Source organism: Salvia splendens, chromosome 9 (genome assembly GCF_004379255.2).
Source record: "Salvia splendens isolate huo1 chromosome 9, SspV2, whole genome shotgun sequence".
NCBI classification, from domain to species: Eukaryota; Viridiplantae; Streptophyta; class Magnoliopsida; order Lamiales; family Lamiaceae; genus Salvia; species Salvia splendens.
Genome location: NC_056040.1, coordinates 17,766,401 through 17,793,167, shown reverse-complemented (window position 1 = coordinate 17,793,167; position 26,767 = coordinate 17,766,401). Strand labels below are relative to the sequence as shown.

General features: G+C 38.5%; 4 protein-coding genes across 4 annotated transcripts; 3 read left to right on the top strand and 1 right to left on the bottom strand.

Moving 5' to 3' along the window:
• Nucleotides 1-2,428: 2,428 nt before the first annotated feature.
• Nucleotides 2,429-5,181, bottom strand: LOC121748632 (adenylosuccinate synthetase 2, chloroplastic-like). The gene is made up of 4 exons (XM_042143106.1): nt 4,802-5,181; nt 3,311-4,003; nt 2,880-3,191; nt 2,429-2,792 (listed from the first exon to the last, which is right to left on the bottom strand). The coding sequence occupies exons 1-4, from the start codon at nt 5,123-5,125 to the stop codon at nt 2,622-2,624; spliced, it is 1,500 nt and encodes a 499-aa protein (XP_041999040.1). The 5' UTR covers nt 5,126-5,181; the 3' UTR covers nt 2,429-2,621.
• A 4,928-nt stretch (nt 5,182-10,109) lies between these two features.
• Nucleotides 10,110-11,913, top strand: LOC121746613 (small nuclear ribonucleoprotein SmD3b-like). Its single transcript, XM_042140513.1, has 5 exons — nt 10,110-10,445; nt 11,088-11,140; nt 11,216-11,282; nt 11,369-11,425; nt 11,604-11,913. The coding sequence occupies exons 1-5, from the start codon at nt 10,287-10,289 to the stop codon at nt 11,664-11,666; spliced, it is 399 nt and encodes a 132-aa protein (XP_041996447.1). The 5' UTR covers nt 10,110-10,286; the 3' UTR covers nt 11,667-11,913.
• Nucleotides 11,914-12,533: 620 nt separating this feature from the next.
• Nucleotides 12,534-14,824, top strand: LOC121746520 (H/ACA ribonucleoprotein complex subunit 4-like). Its single transcript, XM_042140398.1, has 2 exons — nt 12,534-13,304; nt 13,667-14,824. The coding sequence occupies exons 1-2, from the start codon at nt 12,591-12,593 to the stop codon at nt 14,648-14,650; spliced, it is 1,698 nt and encodes a 565-aa protein (XP_041996332.1). The 5' UTR covers nt 12,534-12,590; the 3' UTR covers nt 14,651-14,824.
• Nucleotides 14,825-16,079: 1,255 nt separating this feature from the next.
• Nucleotides 16,080-18,444, top strand: LOC121749718 (H/ACA ribonucleoprotein complex subunit 4-like). The gene is made up of 2 exons (XM_042144317.1): nt 16,080-16,821; nt 17,150-18,444. Exons 1-2 carry the CDS (start codon nt 16,108-16,110, stop codon nt 18,170-18,172), a joined length of 1,737 nt encoding a protein of 578 aa, XP_042000251.1. The 5' UTR covers nt 16,080-16,107; the 3' UTR covers nt 18,173-18,444.
• Nucleotides 18,445-26,767: the final 8,323 nt, after the last annotated feature.

Below are 26,767 nucleotides of genomic sequence, written 5' to 3'. Positions count from 1 at the left end.
CTTGTGTTAACAAGTTTTTGTCTGTACATCTCTATTTTCAAGTATATCTAAAATGGCTAGTGACAGTGATAGCGAGGATGAATTGGAGGTCGCTGTGGAAGGTGTGATAGATAGGCTGCTACACCAGAGGGAGCAGCGGCGGCAGCAGGCGGCGGTACATCGACCGATCCGTCATCGAACTATATTACCCTGTGACCACATTGCTGCACATATTCGGTTGTATCATGACTACTTCGCTCCGCAGCCGCGTTTTGGGGATGCCTTATTCCGGCGACGTTTTAGGATGCATCGTCCGTTGTTTATGCATATCGTGGGTGCTTTAGAGAGAAGATACCTGTATTTTAGGATCAGGGAGGATGCAGTTGGCAAACCCGGACTCATGCCCTTACAGAAGTGCACTGTCGCAATCAGACAACTGGCGTACGGAGGCGCGGCCGACATGTTCGACGAGTACCTCCACATTGGTGAGTCGACAGCCGTCGAGTGTGTGCAGAATTTTTGCGCGGGCGTGAGAGCGATATTCGGGGAGCGGTATCTTCGGAGTCCGAGCCCCGAAGACTGCCAGAGGCTGATAGATATGCATGGGTCGGTGCACGGGTTCCCTGGGATGTTGGGCAGCATAGATTGTATGCATTGGGAGTGGAAGAACTGCCCCGCCGCCTGGAAGGGGATGTACACTACCGGCTTCAAAGCCAAGCATCCTACGATGATCCTTGAAGCTGTAGCTGACTACCGGCTGTGGATATGGCATGCTTATTTTGGAGTCGTCGGGTCGAACAACGACATCAACGTTCTCCAATCGTCGCCCCTGTTCAACGCTCAGTGCAATGGCGTTGGTCCCGCCATCAGTTTCGTCGCCAACGGCAACCAGCACAATATGGGATACTATTTGGCGGATGGGATATACCCAAACTGGCCCGTCTTTGTGAAGGCAATCAAGCATCCGCTCGGACAAAAGAAGTCATACTTTGCGAGCCGTCAGGAAGCAGTGCGCAAGGATGTGGAGCGGGCATTTGGTGTGCTCCAGAGTCGATGGGCGGTAGTAAAGGGTCCTGCACGGCAGTGGTATATTCCCAACATCGGCGATGTCATGTACGCATGTATCGTAATGCACAACATGATTGTCGAAAATGAAGCTGCGGAACTGACTCAGTGGACCAATGAAGATGATACGGGTGCAGGTCCAAGTCACGGCGTGGCCACCGCGAATGTGAATATGGGGGTACCTCATGGAGAGGTCGAGCGGATGCGTGCATTTTCCGACATGCGGCAAACAGATGCCCATGTTCGACTTCAGCACGATATTATCGAAGAGGTTTGGACGCGGAGGGGTTGACGTTGATGTTATTACTTTTTTTGTTTTATTACTATGTAATTTTTTTTTTCAAATCATGTATGTTTTTTTAATGAAGTTGATAATTTTTCTCGTTCATATTCGTGTTGAAATTTTATTTCCGTAAACGTAAATTGCTTTATTTGTGAATTTGTGATTTTTTTATTACGGGAAGTCCTGGTGGGAAGGGCGGATTGTGAAGGAGATGTCCTAGTGGTGTGGCAGTGGGATGGGAAGTCCTAGTGACGTGGCATGAGGTGTTTTTGGGAAATCCTAGTGGATGTCCGAGTGGGACATCCGCCCACTAGAGATGCTCTTGGCTCCGAAAAATCTCAATTTTGAGCCGTGTTGATTTGATAATGTTTAGATTATTCAACATTAAAATAGTCCAAGACTCCAGAATTAGTTGACTTGAAATTGATTTTATCGGGGGTATATAATACGTGTAAACGATAGTCCAAATTTACTTGCCTTAAAATTGATGTTGTCATATAAGTGCCAACATTCATAGTAAAAGATGTATCGAACAGCACATCAAACATCAAAGGTAAATCTTGTCTAAACTATCGAACTAAGCACAAGGACACATGATTGTTCATATCATGACACTAAATTTTATCCACAAAAAATTGGTTATACTATACGTCTAATTTACCAAACCGAACACCCTTAATTTACATAATCAAAACAAGGTTTTATGAAATTATTTATATTCTTCACAACACTAGTTGGCGTTCTTAAATGGAACAAAAAGCCGCGAGTTTTCACAATATTTTAGAAGCAATAGCAAAATTTGTTAAAATTTTTGGTTAATATTTAGGGAGATCGAGTGATTTATGCACAAGTAATTAGACTTTTGGGTTGGACATTTTTACTTGAAACTACACCGACAAAAATGTTATCCACTCCGCCACAGCTGAAAATTTGCAAATTAAAATCTTAGGTTCATTTTGCAAGAAAAGTGAAAAATCATTATTATTCTATATTTCTATTTGGTCCTACTTTTCTGGTAAGGAAGTTAGAATGTCACAGTTGAATACGGTTCCCACCTGTCATAACTTCAATCTTAAATTTTGCTCCCACAAGAAGATGAGATTTAACTAACAACAACACACACCATCTACTACTCAAAAATTTGGCCCGTGAGACGATCCGACAACCATACAAACCAGAAAGAGTTATAGCAGACCTCAATAGTTGAGAAATCTACACAAATTTCATGTCAGCCGATCAAATTTTTGCAGAAATTTCCAAGGGAGAGTTTACCCTCACAAGGGTCCCTGAATGTTTACTTGTATATGAGGGCATCACGGCCTGGTCCAACGCCTATGTAGTGGATGGGTACGCCTACAAGCTCTTCTATCCTCTCTACGTAATCGCGAGCTGCCTTTGGTAACTGGGAGTACTCTCTGATGGAAGAGATGTCGACCTTCCAACCAGGCATAACCTCGTATTCGACCTATAAAAAGAGAGCAATATGAGGTAAATGCACGATATGTTTGTAAGAGCGCAGCTGATTCTAAAGATAGCAAGATGACAGGCTTACTTGGATCTGCTCCAGGAGACGAAGATCTCCAGGGAATGAATGGACTGGTGAGCCATCGGGTAGCTTGTAACGAATACCCAACTGGATTTCCGGTAGATCAGACAATACATCAAGTTTGGTAAGGTTAAGAGACGAGAATCCATTTATCTGAGAACAGTACTTTAGTGCAACTATGTCCAGCCAGCCACAACGACGAGGGCGACCAGTAGTAGTGCCAAACTCCTGTCCTGCAAACCTGAGAACATCGCCGTCTTTACCCAGTATTTCTGTTGGGAAAGGACCTGAACCAACTCGCGTTGTGTATGCTTTCACCTGCATCAATGTCAAAACTGAGGTCAAAGAACAATTCAGAGTACAAGTATCGAACACTTTACAAAGTATTTCTAGAATTTTGACAAATTCATGGGGTACTAGAAAAGCATTTTTCTTACCACGCCTATAAGATCACCAAGGGCTCTAGGAGCAATACCAAGACCGGTGCAGATTCCTCCAGCAGATGGACTAGAAGAAGTCACGAAAGGGTAAGTTCCAAAATCTATATCCAGCATGGTTGCCTGACCACCTTCTACCAAAATCTTCTGTTTCCGCGATATGGCATCATTCATGAAATGCACAGTATCAGTAATGAAGGGTTCCAACCTCTCGGCAAACCTCTTGTACTGTTCAACTTCATCCCTGAGCATTTCAGGGGTATAGTTAAAGTCCTTGAATCTTGCCGCAGCGTCAGATAATAAAATATCGAGCTTCTGAGGAAAAGTATCCATGTGCCTCAAGTCACCTACTCTTAAACCATTCCGAATAACCTTGCTCGAATAGCAAGGACCAATACCTCTCCTGGTAGTGCCTATAAATGACTTAGCAAGTTCAGCTTCCCTAAGCCCATCCACAGCCTGATGAAAATCAAATAACAGGTGAGCACGGTCAGACACAAGTATTCTTCCTTTGCAAGAGACTCCGTTGGCTTCAAGCCCATCCACTTCATTAAATAATCCTGGTAGATGCACCACAACTCCATTACCAATCACGCAGATAGTTTCTTCATTCAGGATCCCGGAGGGAACAAGGTGAAGTGCAAACTTTTTGCCCACTGAGTTGTAAATTGTGTGTCCTGCATTAGCTCCACCCTAACAATAAATGGTATTGAAGATTTCAGAAAAAAAGTAAGCAGCAAAAATGAATCCACAATCTTCTTTCGTGCAACTCAGACATTTTATATTCAAATAAAAACTAGAGACATTCTGTCTCTGCACTAAATGGTTAGACGCAGTCGAGTAGTTTCTACTGTGCATCTAACAATCGTAAACAGATCTTTGAATGCATTTACACAACACGCTAATCAGTATATTCATCTATTGTTTCCTCACACAAACCATCTAATTGGCATAATTATTCATGAGACAAACACTTCACATTAAAGGAAACTCTAAACCATACGCACAAGATTCGTGTTAGATGGCACGCCCGCTAAAGTGACTCGAACTCACACTCGCACACCCTAAGTGACCCAAACACACACACACATTCACACACTAAGTGACTCAAATCCTGGTCTATTAATCGTTACAATAGGTATAGATTTTTGCCCAATAACTTAAATTTAGCAAAAGAAATTATTATTTAGCCAATTTAACCACAATGGACTAAACTATTAACAAGCAATTCTAGCAAATTACCCAAAAAAACAGCACATGACAGTGAAAGGAGTAGCAATAGGAAACTCGACACATCAAAATTTTACATTCTCCACTAGTTTTGTTTTCTTTTTAATCATCAATTAGATATTAGTAGTAATAATGAATGCAGTAACAATCCAAACGAGAGCTTTAGACACACATCACATATCTACAAGCCCTAAATTTGAAAGAAAAAACTACTCCAAAATCCAACCTAAAATTGGAGCGAGATTAAACTCGCACACATACCTGACAACGAGCGACGATCTCGAAATGCTGAGCGAGAATATCGACGAGCTTTCCTTTGCCCTCATCCCCCCACTGGCTTCCTAGCACGCCGGATACATGGCTAAGATCTCCGATTCGGTTCGTTTCCGGTCGAGAGTCGCCCAGACCTTGCTCGATCACAGTGGAGCCGCTCTTGGCGGCGGCTGAGCAAATAATCGTCTTCTGGTGGTTGAGCTTGAGAGTGGGGATCGAGAGACTGAGTTGGGGGTGGGAGCCACAGAGCCTCCCGGAGCTGTTCCAGGTCCGCGTGGTGGAGGAAATTGAGGTGGAGGAGGAGAGGTTCATGGCGGCGGAGAGAGAGCGTGAGGATTGTGAGGGTTACAGAGAGCGACACTGTCAAGTTGAATTATTAGTTATTAAATATGCAACATTTGCTTTTCCGCACGAGATGTCATGTAGTGTTATTTTTTTTAAGTTAATGAAGAAAGGATAAAGTAAGAGAGAATATTATTTTTATTTTTCATTTATAATGGGATATAGAGAGTATATATTAGTAAAATAATATGTTATGAGTGTAGAAAGAGTAAATAAATCGATATATATATTAGTAAAATAATATGTTATGGTGATGTGTTTATAAAATAAAAATAGACTAATTTTTGTGTTTATTTTATTAAATTAAAGTCTAGTGATCAATTAACATTTTATGAAATTAACTTAGTAAATACTCCTTCCGATCCGATGATGACAGTAAGGATTAGCTTAGTATGATTCAATTGATTTCCACACTGAATGAGTAGTACTTTTTTTTAATAATCAATTAGTTAGTATTTAACAAAAACTTTAAAATTTTTAAAAGGATTCGAAAAATAAAGAGTATGAAGATCATTCTGTATATTATCTTTATAGAATGCACGGCTTACATGAATTGTCGAGAAGAAAAACAACAAATCATGTATATTATAGGGGTGTTCGGTTTGCAAGATTGTATCCGAGATTAAATTTGAAGTGTGTTCGGTTCATAAGATTCAACCTCACAACTCAATCATAGATGAATAATCAGATGGGATAATTAGTCATAGCTAACCCCTATGACTAAAATAATCTCACAACTCAATCCTATATTGTATCTTGATATTATTTTATCTTAAAAACTGAACACCACCTACGTGGAGTAATACAGAATAATACACTACCCGTGCGAAGTGTTGCAAAGAATCTATAAATTTGAGATTTACCCTAATATGTTTTCAATTCAATATCAATCTCATTCCCTTGTTCATCCCAACACATTCCAGGTGTAAATTAACCATTGCACACTTAAGTCACCGTTTGAAACATGAAAAAACAATTATTCTCATTGTAGAAATGGCACCAACAATTATAGGTTGCTATCCTTGGTGGAATGGCATATCAGTTGATGTAACTTTAGCTTTATGTTATGATTGAGACATTGAATGTTCGATGTTGGTCTTCAACTACTAGGGGTGATGGAAGACAGTGTTATGAGGATACTGTTCGACTATAACACTGGAGTCTTAATTTGTTCAAGTGTGTGGATGTAATTGATTCAAATTTAAATGACAGAATGGGAAGTAATTTCGTTGAGCATGTTTATGTTGTTACTTCATATCTTAGCTAAAAATTATGCTGGCAATGATGAAACCAATTTCACTAAGTGCTGGAATTTGTACCTACACATTACAAGTGTGGCCAGTCAAATGTAACTAAAACCATCTTCATTATACGAGTATGCAGTAGACACTGCCTTTTTAGTTGTAAGGCTGCAAAATCTAGAGATTTTCTGATTATATTGCTGAGGTGTCTTCATACGCTCATCGTAGTTTCTTTTGAACTTTCTTTCAGGGTTTTGTAACAGCAGTAAGTCAGATGCGATCATTTGTTCCTAACGGTTTCTATTCGCAAAGCATCTCATTCTCCTCAACCAACCATGCTCGGACTTTTTAAAGGACAGTCTTCAGTGGTAAGCCCGTGCCGTGAATCTTTTTTACTAAGAACTTGGCGATGTGTGGGCTGGCAATATTCTCTGATTTTTTATGTGATTTGTGGACATCATATTGATTCATTGTAAGAACACCTCAAAATCTTTATATGTTAGTATGATACTACTTTTTAAGGTTCATGTACACCTCAAGCGACACTTGATCAAGGATTTGCCAGAAACTGATGAAGCAGTCCTCAATCTTTTCGTCTTGGAAAGGCATCACATTTTCATCGATTTGTTTAGAGCATCCACAACCGTGCTCTTGCCAGCGGCACGGTTGTGGGCCCGGGCGGTACTATTCATGCCTGCTCTCTGGCAAGAGCACAACACCCACAACTGTGCTCTTCCGCAAGGACGAGCACAATTAATATAAAATTCAATTACACAAAAACATTTCCATAATATTAAAATTCATTTAAAACCCACAATAAATATTACAAATGACAAATAAAATTAAACATTGCATAATTAAAATCCTAAAAATTAAAAATTACATAATTAAAATCCTAAAAATTAAAAATTACATAATTAAAATCCTAAAAATTAAAAATGACACTACTCGTTGCCGAATTTCGCCCACATGTGGTTGATTAGGTCTTCTTGTAGTTGATTGTGGATTCGAGTATCGCGCATTGTGTGTCTTGTCTCGATCCTCTCGCCAACCGTCGTATGCTCGCCTCGGCGTAGGGGAGACCTCGCTGTTGAGCTTCCGGCTTCGTCCTCGTCGTAGAAGCTAGCCGCCCTCGGCCCTTCGTCGGCTATAATCATGTTGTGTAATATAATACACGTGAACATGATGTCGGCGATATTATTCACGTACCACAGCCGAGCCGGGGCCTTCACAATGTTGAATCGAGCTTGAAGGACCCCGAAGGCTCTTTCGACATCTTTCCGCGCTGACTCTTGACGCTGCGCAAAAAGAACCCGTCTCGGGTCGTGCGGGTTGTGGAGCGTCTTCACGAACGTCGACCACCTTGGGTAGATACCATCGGCGAGATAGTAACCCATGCGGTATATATTTCCGTTGATGGTGAAGTCGATCGCCGGTGCTACACCATTCATCACATCATTGAAGAGTGGTGACGAATATAGCACATTCAAGTCGTTGTTGGATCCAGCAACGCCGAAATATGCATGCCAAATCCATAGGCGGTAGTCGGCGACCGCCTCAAGGATAAGCGTTGGGCCGCCGCCTTTGTGACCGCTCAAGTGTTGCCCCCTCCAAGCAGTCGGACAATTCTTCCACCTCCAATGCATGCAGTCAATGCTGCCAAGCATTCCGGGAAAGCCATGGACTGATTCGTGAAGACGAAGCAACCGTTGGCAATCATCAGTGGTGGGTGCTCGAAGGAATTCATCCCCAAAAGCAGAACGAACGCCCTCGCAAAAATTCTTTAAACATAGGATTCCAGTGGACTCACCGATATGCAAATACTCGTCGAACATGTCGGCCGTTTGCCCAGTAGCGAGTTGTCGGATGGCACACGTACACTTCTGCAACGCCGTGATACTTTGCCGGCCGGCTGCATCTACACCTGTTTGAAAGTATTCAACACGTGCGGACAATGTGTTGACAATTCGCATGAACAAGCGCTTTGACATGCGAAAACGGCGCCTGAAGTAATCTGCCGGAAACCGCGGCTGGTCGGCAAAGTAGTCGGCAACGAGCCTTTCGTGGGCTCCCTCCCGGTCACGATGGATGTACCGTCGATTTGATCTGGTTCGTTGAGGAGGAGGAGCAGGGGTATTCGCCGCGACATATGCTTCGTAAGCGGCACGATGTTGTTCGTAGTATTCTTGTTCTTCGCGTTCCGCTTCCGCCATAATATGGGTGAAATCCATTTGAGATTTTGAGTGGGGGATGAATGTGTTGATAGTTTGTATGAGAATTATGAATGAGAGATGAATGAGAGATGATTTGATGTGATAAATGGATGATGAATGTGTGTATTTATAGATGATTTTGGGGAAAAAAAAAATAAAAAAAAAATCAAAAAAATTCAGAAAAAACGGGAAAAAAACGGCCATATTTTTGGGATTTGGAAAATATTTTTTTTTTATTTTTTAGCATTATTTATAATTAAATACCGATTTTTAAAAAAAAAATAAAAAAAAAGTTTAAACACAACGGCTATGCCGTTGACGAATGGGAGCGCGCCACGTGTGCGTCCGCTGGCACGGACGTGCTCGATACATCGAGCAGCGCCGTGCCAGCGGCGCGGCTGCAGCGGCGGCGGTCCTGCGCCTTGCCAACGGCGCGGACGGCGGTGGCGTCTTTCGCCACCGCTGCGGATGCTCTTAGCCATTGTGACAGTCCTCATGCAGATATTGATTCAGTTCTCGAAAGCTGAGAAGTCGACCCATGCCAGAGTCGCCCCGGCAAGAGGGGGAGAAGCCTCGACCACACAGCAAAAACAGCAGTAAGCGAAAGAGCACGCGTCTCTCTCTAAACATCCTGATCCAGCTGAGTTATCTCATCCATTTTGTATCTTGTCATGACTTGGGAGAAAAACTGGGGTTTAAATTCATTTGTTGATTTAACTGTGATGTGATACAGGGCCAAATTTTGTGGTGAAACAAAGAGGGATTTTCTTGTTTTTTGTCTAATTTTCTATCTTGCTCTCTAAAATGTAATGTGAACATGCGAGCTTACATTCTTGTTTTTTATTGTTTTTGTTTTTGGGGACAAATTTTTGATGAATGAATATGAGTATATTGGGCTTTTTGTAACATTCAAGAAAATAAATATTTATTTGATGGAAAATCAGGTAGTGAAAATTTGGGTACAAGACCATGGAATATTTTCTCTTCTACATAGATAGGCATTTTATTTTGTTTTGCTCTGAATGCATTAAACACAATTTGTTGTAAAATCAACATCTTTATAAAAATTGAAAATGGTAATAACATTATATCAATATTTCAAGTAATATGAAATTAGTCAACTACGGTGGCGTTCGGTTGCCATGACTAATATCATGAGACTATCCATCTAAGATTAAGTTGTGAGATTATTTTAGTTGGAGGGGGAGACTAGGACTAATTATCATGAGACTATTTATCTAGGATTAAGTTGTAGGCTTCAATCTTATGAACCAAACATGATACATATTTAATCATGAGATTTAATATTGACAACCGATAATACTTTTCTAGTAAGAAGAGGATAAATTTTCAAATAAGATATCACTGGAAACAAATACCTAGAAATTATAGGGGTGCCTCTACAATTAAGATAAAGCTAAGATTAAGTTTCTTAATTTACAAATATGCCCTTTGTATATTTACACACATATATAGGTCCTCGGACCTCGCAGTCAGCGAAGCTCCATTTTTCGACTGTGATTTTTGCCCTAATTTAGGGTACGTGTAGAGAAGTCGATCAATCTCGAATTTGCGTGGGATTCATAGTGTTTTTGCTGCATTTTCTTTGAATATCGCGTGAAAAAAGATTTATTGTTAGCATTTTATATATTTTTACATAAAAAAAGTAGAAGAGAAATGAGTCGAAGCTTAGGGATTCCGGTGAAGCTGCTGCACGAGGCGTCTGGGCATGTGGTGACGGTGGAGCTTAAGAGCGGAGAGCTCTACCGTGGAAGTATGATCGAGTGCGAGGACAACTGGAATTGCCAGCTCGAAAACATCACTTACACTGCCAAGGTGTGCACTGTTTTCCCTCTCTTTAATTTCCGACATTTTTAAAATTTTATTGATGGAATTCTGTGTGTTTGATGTTGTTTGGATTTTGATATTTGTGGTTGCGATGTGCTTGTTGAGTTAAACCCTAATACCCTAATTAGATGATAAACCCTAGGAGGGAACTGGTAGTTGCATTTCTGTAATTTAGGTTGTTAGTCCCCCCATTTCAGAGAAATTTGAAGTGACTACTTTATCATTTTGTACCCTGATTTTAGGTGAGGGTTAATATGTATAGTTAAGTGAATTTTCTAGTGGAGGAGTGTATTGACTGAGTTTACATGAAGATGTAGCTGAATAGCTGATGATACTTTTATTTTATCCTGATAAAGGGCCTGTGCTGATTATATAAGTCAAGTGATGATGTTTGGATATCGGAATATAAAAAAGATAGATACCATCAAATTCTTGCCTGGTTACAAAATAATTGAGCAGTTTTTAAAACCTTAGATATCTTTGCAAATGCACTACAAAATATTGCGCGTGTATCACCTCACGGGGGTTTTCATAATCATCTCTTGAATATGCAGATGCCCTCATATTTGCAGTTGTGGTTACCAAATACATTTCACTTATTTCAAATTGATGTTATTCAACCTATTGCAGGATGGGAAGGTCTCACAACTCGAGCATGTTTTCATTAGAGGCAGCAAAGTCAGGTGTGTACACCTTTTCCGAGTGGGTGAGTTTTGTTTGTGCCGAATAAGTTTGAACGATACTGTGGTTTGTTGCAGGTTCATGGTCATCCCAGATATGCTTAAGAACGCTCCCATGTTCAAGCGTTTGGAAGCTAGAATTAAGGTTCTCTATCTGTTGCACCTCTCTATTTTTTCTTCACATTGGCTTTTATATTCTTGATGTTGCTGATCATCTGTCTAATTATGAAGGGCAAGGGTTCATCTCTTGGAGTAGGACGTGGGCGTGCTGTTGCAATGCGAGCCAGAGTATGCACTTTCCTTTATGTTTTAATGATATATAGTACTACTATGGAATATTTGCGTATGCCATCTTTTTTTGCAACAAGAGTGTAATGGTCTTCCATTGTCGAGTTGTAAACTAAAATTGTCATTGTGAATATTCTTGGATTTGGCTGCCCCTGACTCTTGATATTCCTGTTGGCAGGCTCAGGCTGCTGGTCGAGGAGCACCTCCCGGTAGAGGCTCTGCACCACCAGTACGTAGGTGATCATATTCTGGCAACTGGTATTGAATGCTGCTGTGAAGTGGGAGTATCCATTGTTGTCATATGAGCTACACTTGGTCTTTGCTTTCTATTTTCCATTTGTCTTAATGCGAACTTGCTATGAGAGGACTCTGTTTTCGGATTTATTTGAGTTGTGGTTTCATAGTTATTACTCCTTTAGTGATTGAAATGGTTCAAAAACAGTTGCGGAAACCAAATACTATAATCCTAAGATTTGGTTTAGATCAAATTCTAACTTTATTTTTCAAATTTGGGCCAAGTAACCATATTGACTAATGGAACATCAACATCCGTTTGTCAAAAAGAAATATTTTTTGGGGATTATAATTCCTATATTAATCAAATTGAAAATTCATGTATTTTACATTACAAATGACTTTTGAAGAACGAATCAACTTCAAGTTAAAAAGTTTTTAATTCTAGAATAAAAAGTAGAAAATGTTTAAAGTTTGAATATTTAGATTAAAAAGGGTTAGGAGAAAAACTGTACTGTAAAATATAGAAAGTTTGTGTATATCAGGAAAGGTAATTCTAAAAAAATGATTTGACTGATAATATTTCTTATTTTCCTGACAAATTGTATAATTTTAACATATGATTTCAATATAATTTCAGCTATATAGTGGCCCAATATATTTTTATGTTAGAAGGATTTTCTAATAATATATCGATCATGTAATTAATTAATTAACTAATCAATCAAAATATCAAATGGTGTCATTATAATTTCTGTACAAGGTCCAGGCAGTTAATAACATACGTACAAAATGTGAAAGACCTTAAATTAAAAGCCCAACAGGCCCATGAAACCCATTTAACAAAACCCTAAACCCTTCCATTTTCAGATAAATCCCTAATTTCTCTTCGCTGAAACCCCAAACCTAATTCGAAATCTGCTCCACCGCCATGTCCGAATCTCAGCACCTCTCCTCCGTGAAACCAAAAAAGAAGAAGAATGCTGAAGAAAATGACGGCCAAATCGAAACAACCGATTTTCTGATCAAGCCGCAGAGCTTCACCCCGGCTGTGGACACCTCTGAATGGCCGATTCTCCTCAAAAACTACGACAAGCTCAATGTCCGCACCGGCCACTACACGCCGCTCCCGTGCGGCTACTCACCGTTGAAGCGGCCGCTGGCGGAGTACATCAAGTACGGCATCATGAACCTCGACAAGCCGTCGAATCCGTCGTCGCACGAGGTCGTGGCGTGGATCAAGCGCATCTTACGGGTCGACAAAACCGGGCATTCCGGCACGCTCGACCCTAAAGTCACCGGTAACCTAATTGTCTGCATCGACCGCGCCACTCGGCTGGTTAAATCGCAGCAGGGTGCTGGGAAGGAATACGTCTGCGTTGCTCGCCTCCACTCCAAGGTTCCAGACGTTTCTAAAGTGGCTCGGGCGCTGGAGACGCTCACGGGTGCTGTTTTTCAGCGGCCACCGCTGATCTCTGCTGTGAAAAGGCAGCTTCGAATCCGGACGATCTACGAGAGCAAGCTGCTTGAGTATGATGCTGACAGGCATTTGGTGGTTTTCTGGATCTCCTGTGAAGCTGGGACGTATGTGAGGACAATGTGCGTGCATTTGGGGTTATTACTGGGCGTGGGATCGCATATGCAGGTTATTGTTTAAACAATTCAAAATTCGATTCCATATACGTGACTCCTGAAACTTCGAATTGACATTCTGAGTTATCCGTATTCACCAATGTCGAATTGATTGATGCAGTTTAATATATATAGGAATAATAAGTAAATAAAAAAATATGAGTATTTGAATTTGAATCATAAATATTTTAATACTAATGTATATGTTGGAGCTTTATATGGTAGTAATTCTGAATGATATTTGAATTGAATCGATAATTGAATTCTGATTCTATTTGAATAACAAGTACTATATAGTATGTACATTATAATAATTGATTCTTGAATAGAATTTCATAAGTTTGCATTTTTATTTAAATACAAATATATGTGCAGGAGCTTCGTAGGGTGAGGTCGGGGATAATGGGGGAGAAGGACAATATGGTAACTATGCATGATGTGATGGATGCACAGTGGATGTATGATAATTTCAGAGACGAGAGCTACCTGAGGAGGGTGATTATGCCGTTGGAGAAGATTTTGACCAGCTACAAGAGGCTTGTGGTGAAGGATTCAGCTGTGAATGCGATTTGTTATGGGGCGAAGCTTATGATTCCTGGGTTATTGCGGTTTGAAAATGATGTTGAGGTTGGAGAGGAAGTGGTGTTGATGACAACTAAAGGGGAGGCAATTGCGTTGGGGATTGCAGAGATGACGACTGCGGTGATGGCTACATGTGATCATGGGACGGTGGCAAAAATCAAGAGGGTGGTGATGGATAGGGATACTTATCCTAGAAAATGGGGTTTGGGGCCGAAGGCTTCGATGAAGAAGAAGCTGATTGCAGAGGGGAAACTGGATAAGCATGGTAAAGTGATTGGGGCTGCTGCACCTAGTGAATGGTCCAGGAATGTCGTGCTGCCTGCTGGGGGTGATTCCGTGGTTGCTGGTGAAGCAGCTACGCCTGCTAAAGTGGAGGAGGGTGCTGTACTGGAGGAAAAGGAGAAGAAAAGTAAGAAGAAGAAGGAAGGAGGTGAAAGCGAGAAAGGACATAAGAGGAAGGTGGATGCTGTTGATGGGAGTCCGGTAGTTGAGGGTGTTGTTAAGAAGAAGAAGAAGAAGGTTGAAGCAGAGGATGATGCAAATGTGGAGGTGGAGACGAAAGAAAAGAAGAAGAAAAAGAAGAAAGGGGGTGGTGAGGTAGAGGCAGAAGCTCCGGCCTCGGATGAGGAGAAGTCTGAGAAGAAGAAAAAGAAGAAGAAAGATAAGAGTGATGATAATGGGGTATCTGTTTCAGCTGCTGTGGAGGATGAGGATAGTAAAAGTGAGAAGAAGAAAAAGAAGAAAAAGAAGCACGAAGATGGTGAAGAAAAAGAGTAAGGATTACGGGTTGCCTTATTTGCTCAGCTCTCAACTGTCTAGGGGCTTTAGTTTTATAATAGAATTTGAGCTTTGTTCTGGATCAATCTTTGTGTAACTGTTATAAGTACTATATTTGGCAGAGGTGTTGTACCTTATTATCTGCTGTATATTTGAATCGCCAGTTTTGCATCAGTCTATTTTGTCCCACAAATTCTCACATTTTGCGTAGAAGATGCTCGTTGGTAGTAGTATTTGATTCCTTGTTGAGTAAATCTATCTATAAATGCTCCACATAAAATGGAAGATCGATACAAACGTACATGAATGCTATTCCTAACATTATTGTGCACTATATACGAACAACTCCTCCAAAACGTTTATGACTTTTGGTCCAATTTAAAACACTTTGGGGGTATTTGGTTTGCAAATTGTATCTCGAGATTAAATATGTGGTGTTTTTGTATGCATTAATTGATGTAAATAGTATATATACCAAAGAAGTACGGAGTACATGGTTTAACAATTCACACGCTTATATAATTTAAGGGATGGAATCAAATACAAATTCTAAATATCTTACAAACTATGATCTAAACCGTTAGAAAATGTCAACAGATGACAAAATTATATCAACAGAAAATGTTAACACAATGTCAACAGTTGATGTTGTGTTGAAATTGTGTTGACATTTTCTGTTGATGTATTTTAATCATCTGTTGACATTTTCTAACTGTTCATATCATAGTTTGGAGTTTGTACAATATATAGGTTTGCATTTTATCATTACCCTACAATTTAATATGTATAGGTAGAGAATTTTTAGCTATATATTGATATTTGCATTGTGTACTCTGAAATACTTGGTAGTACTACATTGTAAATGAAACCCGAATCTTGTACTTTCACTCCCTATTGTATGATATTTTTAATTATGGATCAACTTTCCATTTAATATTTTTCATTTTATCTTTGTATATTTTCGTACAAAAAATACTAAATTGATTTGTTCATTGTAAATTTTTTTCATATATTGCAAATTAATTAATTTGTATTAGAATATTTTACTTATATTCTGAATTTTGAAACCAATTGTACGTTCTTATTTTCATGGCAAAATGTTTGAAAATGATTTTAAAATATGATTTCAATATTATGTAAACTATACGGTGGTTCAATATATTTTATACTAGAATAAAATAATAATAATAATAATAATAATAATAATAATAATAATCTAACATATATTAATTGTTTTTATCAATTAATAAACCATAAACTATGATCTCATTATAATTTACTCCCTTACTTTAAGAATATTAAAAACCTCATGTAGACAAAGGCCCAAAATTTAAAACATAATAGACTCATCGTTTCCAATATTTATAAGCCCATTGCCCAAAACCCTAAACCCTTTCGTTTTATATAAAACCCCCAAATTTCTCTGGACATAAGCCTAATTCAATTCCTCCACCGCCATGACAGAAGCTCAGCTCCACTCCTCCGAGAAACCGAAAAAGAAGAAGAATACTGAAGAAAATGACGGCCAAATCGAAACAACCGATTTTCTGATCAAGCCGCAGAGCTTCACCCCGGCTGTCGACACCTCTGAATGGCCGATTCTCCTCAAAAACTACGACAAACTCAACGTCCGCACCGGCCACTACACGCCGCTCCCGTGCGGCTACTCGCCGCTGAAGCGCCCGTTGGCGGAGTACATCAAGTACGGCATCATGAACCTCGACAAGCCGTCGAATCCGTCGTCGCACGAGGTCGTGGCGTGGATCAAGCGCATCTTACGGGTCGAAAAAACCGGGCATTCCGGCACACTCGACCCGAAAGTCACCGGTAACCTAATTGTCTGCATCGACCGCGCCACTCGGCTGGTTAAATCGCAGCAGGGTGCCGGGAAGGAATACGTCTGCGTCGCTCGCCTTCACTCGAAAGTTCCAGACGTTTCCAAAGTTGCTCGGGCGCTGGAGACGCTTACCGGTGCTGTTTTTCAGAGGCCACCGCTGATCTCAGCCGTGAAAAGGCAGCTTCGAATCCGGACGATCTACGAGAGCAAGCTGCTTGAGTACGATGCTGACCGGCATTTGGTTGTTTTCTGGATCTCCTGTGAAGCTGGGACATATGTGAGGACAATGTGCGTGCATTTGGGGCTATTGCTGGGCGTGGGATCGCATATGCAGGTAGTTCTATAAACAATTCACTATTTGTGAGTTGTTAAATCTAACTGATATTCTGAGTTATCTGTAATCAATTTGATTATTCACGAATGTCGAATTGATTGCTCCAGTTTTATAAGTACTAAATATGAATAAGCAGTTTATGCATTTGAATCTTAAATATTTGAAATAGCGATATATATGTAGAAGCTTTGTAGGATATTAATCTGATTCGTTTTTGAATCGAATCATTGTTATCTGATTATAATATTTAGGAATAATGAGTATATATGTGCATTATAATAATTGAATCTTGAATTGCATTTTGATTTAAATATAAATATATGTGCAGGAGCTTCGTAGGGTGAGGTCGGGGATAATGGGGGAGAAGGACAATATGGTAACTATGCATGATGTGATGGATGCACAATGGATGTATGATAATTTCAGAGACGAGAGCTACCTGAGGAGGGTGATTATGCCGTTGGAGAAGATTTTGACCAGCTACAAGAGGCTTGTGGTGAAGGATTCAGCTGTGAATGCAATTTGTTACGGGGCGAAGCTTATGATTCCAGGGTTATTGCGGTTTGAAAATGATGTTGAGGTTGGAGAGGAGGTGGTGTTGATGACAACTAAAGGGGAGGCGATTGCGTTGGGGATTGCTGAGATGACGACTGCGGTGATGGCTACATGTGATCATGGGACGGTGGCAAAAATCAAGAGGGTGGTGATGGATAGGGATACTTATCCTAGGAAATGGGGTTTGGGGCCGAAGGCTTCGATGAAGAAGAAGCTGATTGCTGAGGGGAAGCTGGATAAGCATGGTAAAGTGATTGGGGCTGCTGCACCTAGTGAGTGGGCCAGGAATGTCACTCTGCCTGCTGGGGGTGATTCCGTGGTTGCTGGTGAGGCAGCTACGCCTGCTATAGCTGAGGAGGGTGCCGTGTTGGAGGAGAAGAAGGAGAAGAAAAGTAAGAAGAAGAAGAAGAAGGAGGAGGAAGGAGGTGAAGGTGAGGGTGAGGGTGAGGGTGAGGGTGAGAAAGGACATAAGAGGAAGGTGGATGCTATTGGTGGGAGTCCGGTAGTCGAGGGTGTTGTTAAGAAGAAGAAGAAGGTTGAGGCAGAGGATGATGCAAATGTGGAGGTGGAGACTAAAGAAAAGAAGAAGAAAAAGAAGAAAGGGAATGAAGAGGTAGAGACAGAAGCTCTGGCCTCGTCGGATGAGGAGAAGTCGGAGAAGAAGAAAAAGAAGAAAAAAGATAAGAGCGATGAAAATGGGGGATCTGTTGCATCTGCTGTGGATGATGATGATAGTAAAAGTGAGAAGAAGAAAAAGAAGAAAAAGAAGCACAAAGATGGTGAAGAAAAAGAGTAAGGATTACAGTTTGCCTTATTTGCTTACCTCTTCAAGTATCTCTAGATGAAGATGCTTTAGCATTTGAGCTTTATTTTGGATCAATCTGTGTAACTTTTAATGAGTACCATGTTTGCCAAAGGTGTTGTACTTTATCATCTGCTGTGTTTTTGAATCGCAAGTTTTGCACCAGTCTTTTTTCCTACAAATTCTCATATTTTGGGGAGAATTAAATGTGAAATGATGTAATAATACACTTAATTCTTACTGAATGAAAACTTGTGTTAGTTAAATAATATCAATACAATGTCAACACAATTTCAACACAATATCAAATATTTAGAGTTTGTTTTTGATGAAATTCCACTCCACTATTGTTGAATTTGTTTTACAGAAACTCAGAGTTGAAACTTGTACAATAATAATCGAGAACAAATTTATTGCAATGGAATGTATAGTCTAGGAATACAAATGAATGATCACAACCAAAATAAATCCCTAACTAGGAGTAAATAATACTAGGAAAAGAAAACTCCACGAGAAAGGAAACAAACAGCAATAAACAAATTCAAAATCACTGCCACAACAGCGCGGCAGCTGATAGGAGAACTGACGCGGCAACGGCGGCGCTGGAGACTGACAATGAGAATGCATCTCCGGTGTCTGGCGACGGTGCGGGAGCCTGAGCGGAAGCGGTGGCGGCGAATGCAGAGACCGCGACGGCGGCGTAGGCTAGCATTGCTGCGGCCTTGTTGAAGCTAATTTGCGCCATAGGTCTAACTTAGAAGAATATGAGAGGCAGAAGATTGAATTAGAGAAGAGGATGGAGGAAATGTACGAGGATTGTAGAGATTATATAGAGGGAGATGATAGAGGGACAGTTGGTGACAGAGAATAATACGCGGAAATGATTGAGGTGTCGGTGACGGATACGTTGTGGTTAGGCGGTAAGGTCATCTGCATCTCTTATCCGTCTCTTAACAGTCTCATCTCTTCACTATTCATGGGTCTCACTGTACTTTTCACTCTATCTCTTAACTAAAAGACAACACATGCATCTCTCAATCTCTTAACCATCTCATCCCTTAACTATTCATTCAATTTCATTTTTTTTATTTCCAACAAATTCAATTAATAAAAACACACTTCATTAAATAAAATAAAATTACAATTTAAAATCCTAAAAAAATTTAAAAAAAACACAAATTTAAAATCTAAAAAAAATAAATAAAAAAGACATAATTTAAAATATTAGAAATTAAAAATTACACAATTAAAAACTACTCCGCCGGCGAATCATCCCCTGAATGCGGTGGCGGTGCACTTAAGCCACATGTAGGCGGAATACCAATTTGTCTTGTCATATACTCAATTCCGGCAAGATGGGCTTGATATTGGGGAGGCGTCATGCGGGAAGTGTCAGCCATCGTGGCGGTCAAGTACATGGACAATAGGGTGTTCGAGCCCGCCTGACTTGATTCGCCTCGGCCCCTCCTCCCTCTAGCCGCCTTGGTCCCTTGCGGCCGACGACGCCCACTGGAGGAGCCCCCTGCATCGGTGGTCGTGCCCTCAACCTCTTGTGAGGTGTTGCCTGACCCACCCTCACTAGACGAGTATTGTCCACTGCCGTGTGCTTCGTGCGTTTCAAGCTCGAGCCCGTGCTGAACTGGACACCACCAGCCCACCTTTCAACGTCTTTGACCGTGTTTGAATTCTTTGTTGTTGTCATAAAAAAAGACTCGCATAGCTGCTCTCAGAATGTCGGCTCCACTAGCTCCGCTTTGGTAATTCGCCGCTTCATTCTTGTAGATCCGGCAAATTTTTTTGACATCTCTGTCGACTCGGTCAATATGACTGCGGAACATCTTCATGGTGCGGCGGCGGGACCCCTTTGGTTTGTTCTCGTTGTAGGCGTCGGTGACCTTTTCCCAAAAACACTTGCGGGTTTGTTGATTCTCGACGATGGGATCGTACGAGACACTAACCCAAGCTTTGAACAGAGTCATCGTGGTGTTGCGGCTGTATGGATGACGGCCTACATCCTTCTCCTCCTCGGCCGCCTCCTTCTCATCCTCCATGGCGTCGAATGCGCGACCCCCGGAGCTTCCACCGCCTCGTCCTCCTTCCGGATTGGGTTCATCCGGAAAATCCTCCATAATTTGGGATAATCCCTGCGATTGCTCATACCTCGGGGCGGAGGGACGGGAGTATGCATCCACATCAAAATAGGGTGGTTGGTACGCCGCCGGCGTCGACGAGCCTTGGGTGCCCGACATCGACGAACCGGAAGCACCCAAGACATTGTACATGCCCCCCAGTCGCCAAACGTGTTCAAGTCATAGCCGCCGGAGCCGCCAGAGTTTCCGTCGCCGGACATTTTGAGATGAAAATTGGAGAGAAAAGAGAGATGAATTGAGAAGAATAGATGTTGTTTGTGTGTATAATGAGAATGAAAGAGGGGTATTTATGAAATAAAAAAGAAAAAAAATTAAAAATTAAAATATTACCGTTGAACGGTAATATTACTGTTTTTATTTTTTTTTCTATTTATTAAAATCAAATTTTAAAAAGTTATTTATTGCGTCAGTATGACGACGCCCACTCGCGGGCCGGCGAGTGGGCGTCACGCCTAGCGTCGACGCTCGCCACGTGGCGCTGGCGCGTGGCAAGACGTTTCGCCAACCTACCCTCCGGGCTGAGACGCCCGCCGAGACGAGATAGAGACAACATCGAGACGCGATGCGGATGACCTAAGGCTGTGGGACTATTCCATGTGCGCCGCTTTCTTTTTTCTTCTTTTTTTGGCCGTCTACCTATCTGTATTTCATACTCCCTTTTTATAACTCCATCTGTTCCATAAAGATTGTCTCACTTTGACCAGCACTAGTTTTAAGAAATGTAAGAAAAAGTGAACTGAAAAAGTTAGTGGAATGCGATCCTACTTTTATATATTATTTTTATAGTAAAATGTGAGTATGAATGAGTTAGTGGAATATGTGGTCCACTACTAAAAATGGTAAAAAATTGAAATGAGACGAATTTTGTGGGACGAACGGAAATGAAAAAATGGGACTATCTTTGTGAGACGGAGGGAGTATTTTGTTTGAAATATTTACTATTTTATTTGGCAAATAATATTAATTACATAATGAATGCGATCACTTGGATTTGAAATCATATGCGTACTATAAAATAATTTATTACACACATTTAAAATACTAGCAAGAAAATTAAATATAAAATGAACATTGTTTAAAACAAAAAATTTTGTACGAGAAATGATAAATAAATTCTAAATGCATCTCTAAAATCACAAACTTTGATTTAATTTGCTTTATTTTCCATGAACTTAAAATTTGGACACAAAAATCATGAACTTATTTTTAGCGAATTTTTCATGAGTTGGGAAATAAACTTATTTAATAAGAAATTCACTACAAAATATAAGCTCATAGTTTTGGCTACCAACTTTAAAGTTCACGAAAAACCTCAAATTTCGATCAAAGTTTGTAATATTATCGATTAACTGAATTTAATATAATTATAATTAACAATTTCAATAAAAGTTTGTAGTATTACGGATTAACTTAACTTAATGTAAATGAAATTAACAATTTCTGCTTGTATGAACTGATTTGGTAAAGTTAAGATAACTGTAGAATTAAATTATGAAAATGAAAATAAGATTATTTTAATATTAGTAATATAGTATATCATTGTTTGGTAAATTAAATAAAATCAAGATAACAAAGAATCACATGTGAAAGTCACAATTCATAGACGCATGGATCTTACTAATATTGTTTAAAATATTTTCTTTCCCTTCCTTTTCATATTTTATCAAATTTACATTAAATTATTATCTCAATGTTTTCCTCAAAATACTAAGGAGATACCACAAATTTTGAATAATTGAGAATATACACAATAATGATAACATATCTTGTTTCCTCATAACAAATCCAGAGCAAGACGCTTTGCTGGAAAATCAAGGGACATGCATCATTCCATAAAGTGACGCATATCCCTTGTCAATTCTCTCCGTTCATAATTTAAAGATTCATTTTGTCATGTTGAGATATTTATGATTTAAATATTTATTTACTTTTTTATTTCATTTTTGGTACGTGAACTCTGCATAATTTTTTTCCCTCATATAATCCAATATAAAATTAATAAAAATCAGATTCATATTCCCTTCAATTTTGTCATTAAAATAAATATTTATATAATGGACTTTATATGTTTCCATTCCATGCCGTTTTCAAACAACGGCTTTGGTAGCCCAAGCCGCAATGGGTTGGCGTGTTGTGGGCGGAGCAGGGATATTTGGTTTGAATCCAATTCTAACTTTTTTTTCATTTCACTTATTTTGTTTTATTTTATTTGCTTCATTTAATAAAAAAAACATAGGATTATAAATAGTTAAGAGAAGTGGTGGTGGGTTGTAGGTAATATTTAAGTAAGGAATAAAAAAAGTGTGTTACTCATGAATAGTAAAGAAGAGATTTACTTATTTTATTTGTTATCTTTAATAAAAAGTGGACTCATAAATAATTAATGAGCACCTAAAATACAAATTAGTAGTCCTATAATTTAATTTATGAGATTGATTTACAAAATTCGTTAATGACATCGCTTATTTAACCTATGGCGATTTTAGAATTCTCGCGTCTCAAACATCGCCATTTATTCGTCATGTATAGGGCTGGGGAAAAATACCGAAATACCGGCCTTATCGTACCGAAAAAATATCGAAAATACCGAATTTTTGGTATACCGTGACTTTCGGTACGGTATGATACCTTACCGAAAAATTTCGGTAAGGTAACGGTATGGATTTTCAAATACCGCGGTATACCGCTCCATACCGAAATTCGGTATATACCGTAAACTAAGGTATATACCACAAAAATATAAGCAAAATTATATATAAAATATATTTTATATATTTTTAAATTATAAAATCTATTGTGAAATATAAATATAATTATGAATAAATTATATTTAATTTATTTTTAAAATTATAAAATATAAATAATATTCTAAAAACTCTAATTTTCTATTTTAATTGATGTTGAAAGTCAGGTATACCGAACTTCGGTATGGTATACCGAAAATGAGGTACGGTATCGGTAAGGAAATTCGTCATACCGAAAATAAGGTATACCGAAGTTCGGTATACCGAAAACTTTGGTAAGGTAAAGGTATGATTTTTTCGCATACCGTATTTACGGTAAGGTATACGGTATGGTGGTTTCGGTAAGGTATACCGTACCTACCCACCCCTAGTCATGTACATCAATGGGACATCTTCATCTTCTTCATGTGCATTATATTCAACTTTTCCAAATTTCAAAAACCAACCTAACAACTATAATTATTAAAAGAGTGAACTACAAAAACAGTCCCTAGACTATGCGCTTATCTCGCCATTAGTCCTTAGACTTTCAAAATATCCACAGAAAACTATGGACTAAGCGTTTATCTCGAAAATGATCATTTTCACTATTTCGGGATGAAAATACCCTTTTGGGGGGATTTTGGGGGGTTTGGACAATTTGGTCTTTTTACACTTTTAACATTTTAAATCTGATATAATTTCAGTGATGTACTAAATATGATATTATTTCAAAATTATCATTCTTCTTCCCTTTTGTCATCATTCACTTTGTTTCTTTATTTCAATATTAGATTTAATTTTATAAAATTAAATTTTAAATTTCAATTTTTAAATATCAATAAATTTTTTTAATTAAACTATTAATTCATGGACACTATATATATATTGATTAAAACTATTAATTTTTATTCTTTAATATAATATTCAGCTGAATTGAAGAAGTACAGATTAATCATGATGGAAAAATAAGAGCTATTCTATTTAGTCTTCGTTCGGTTGGTATAATTGCTTGTGATTAAATATTATAAAGTTGACTAAAAATTTGATACTATTAAAAATTTGATGTCGGCGAATTTTTGTTGAAATTTTCTAGTTAATTTTGATTTTTTTTAAATTAATAAGCGAAAATTATATTAGTCTTACATTAGATGCATATTTATTTCAGAATAAATCGTGTTATATGATCTATTTATGATTAAAACTATTAAATATTGATTAAAACTAAGGCGTCGTTGTACCTTATTGATTAAATATTAGACACTATCAAATATTGATTAAAACTATTAATTTGTTATTTAATAATAATTTTAATAATTAATAAAATTTATTGATAATTAAAATTTGAAATTTAAAATTTAATTTTATAAAATTAAATCTAATATTGAAATAAAGAAACAAAGGGAAGGATAGTAAAAGGGAAGAAGAATGATAATTTGGAAATAATATCAAATTTAGTACATCACTGAAATAATATCAGATTTAAAATGTTAAAAGTGTAAAAAGACCAAATTACTCAAACCCCCAAACCCCCAAACCCCCAAAAGGGTATTTCCATCCTGAAACAATGAAAAATGACAATTTTCGAGATAAACGCTTAGTCGAGAGTTGTCTGGGAATATTTTAAAAGTCTAGGAACTAATGGCGAAATAAACACATAGTCCAATTCCAGTACTGTTTTTGTAGTTCACTCTCATTAAAAATATATGAAGATACTAGTATGTGTTTATTTTGCATATGTGAAGGGGTCTATAAATAATTACTATGTGTCCCCCACCTCATGTTAAGTAGGGTCACCTTTCCCGTTATCTCTACACGCATTGTAGGGGACAGTTGCTTTTTAAATTTCTTAACTTTTCTCCCTCAATTTTATTAATAATCCAATTCTCCTATGTTTTAGTCTTTGCACTAAATAGGTTAATTAATTGTCACATTACTCTAATTTTTGGATTATTTAATAGTTTAGCAGTAAATCCGAGTTAAAACGGTGTATTCTGTAATGACAGATAGCGTGACATTAGATTTTTTTATACTATCTCCGTCCGCCATTAAATGTCCCATATTTGATCGGCACGAGTTCTAAAAAATTGTATGACTTTATGAAATAAAGTGGGTAGAAAAACGGTAAGTATGATCCATTTACCAAATATAGTAAAAGTGAAATGAGACATATGATCCATTTACCAAATATAGTAAAAGTGAAATGAGACATTTATTAGCAACGCCGAAAAATGAGACATTAATGGGAGAGGAAGAAATATATTCTTTGAATGCAATCTTGTTGTTGATCAATTTGATATTGATTTAGTGCTTTTGATTATAAACTAAATGAGGAATCCACAAATACGATCATTGTCAAATTCAAAATTACGAAAAACATGAAAAGAAAATAGAAAATTCAGTTTCACTAATAAGCAAAAGATCACATTTTATTCCTCAGAAATGAATAAAATACAAAAGAATATATCAATAATACCCAACCTGCCAACCACAACAAAGTCGCTACTACTACTAATGAATCATAAAAATCCACACATAAAAGGGGGGAAATACATCAATTCTAGTTTCAGGGATTCAAATCACTCAATTCAATGCCTCAGCAGCGCCGCGGCGGAAAGGAGAACCGATGCGGCGACGGCAGCTCCGGAGATCGACAACGACAATGCATCTCCGGAGACGGATTCTGGAGCCGGAGCCGGTGCCGGAGCCTGAGCTGCAGCGGTGGCGGCGAATGCGGAGACCGCGACGGCGGCGTACGCCAGCATTGCGGCGGGCTTGTTGAAGCTAATTTGCGCCATTGGGGGAGCGGTGTAGGTTAGCAAAGTAAAAAGAATAATTTAAGAATTTGAGCGTGAGAAGAGCTGTAGTGGAATGCTTTGGGGATTGTACACTAGTACAGATTATATAGAGGTAGGGTGGGTGACAGCTGGTGACAGTGAATGATATGCTAAAATGGTTTGTGTGTGGTTGGTAGTGTCGGCAACGGCGTCGTATCGGCTAGGCTGTATATAATCAGCCAACGGTCTACAAAATATTCTTACTATTTCACATTAATTGAATTTTTCCAAAACCTATATATTTATAAGAAACCATACAAATATTAGCAAAGAAACATTGTTCTCCGCCTATTTCCGATTATGCCTCATTTTTACAACAAAACTTGTTCCAATAATGTCAAATTTCAAAATTTGACAAAAAGTTTTATCATATTTGGAGGAGATAATTATCTTTTTCAACTATTAGGCCAATTAATATCTTAAAATAGACCCCATATTTTACTTGAATCAATCTTGATGTGACTAGCCTCCCAACTGTATATTTATTTGGACAATGAAATACTAATAGCTAATTAGCTTAGAAAATTCTCAAGTCATACATGTCGCCCAAAAAAAGAAAAAACAGAACTCATTCACACTTTAATAAAAAATAAAAAATGAAAGATTAGAAATGATCCTAATTATATGGAGTCAGTAAAAATTGACGGTCAAACAGATATGAGTCATTTTCTGAACATATTAAAAAGTGACTTAATTATAGTTGACGGGTTAGTTTTTACGTCTCCGTCCAAAATGACAAATAATAGACTGATATCATATATTTGGGATACGAATGTACAAAACATAATTATTTAGATCAAAATCATAAAACGATAATATATTTAGAATCAATTTGGACTTTAGTCAAAAATAAAAATAGTTACATGTACTATATAAGAA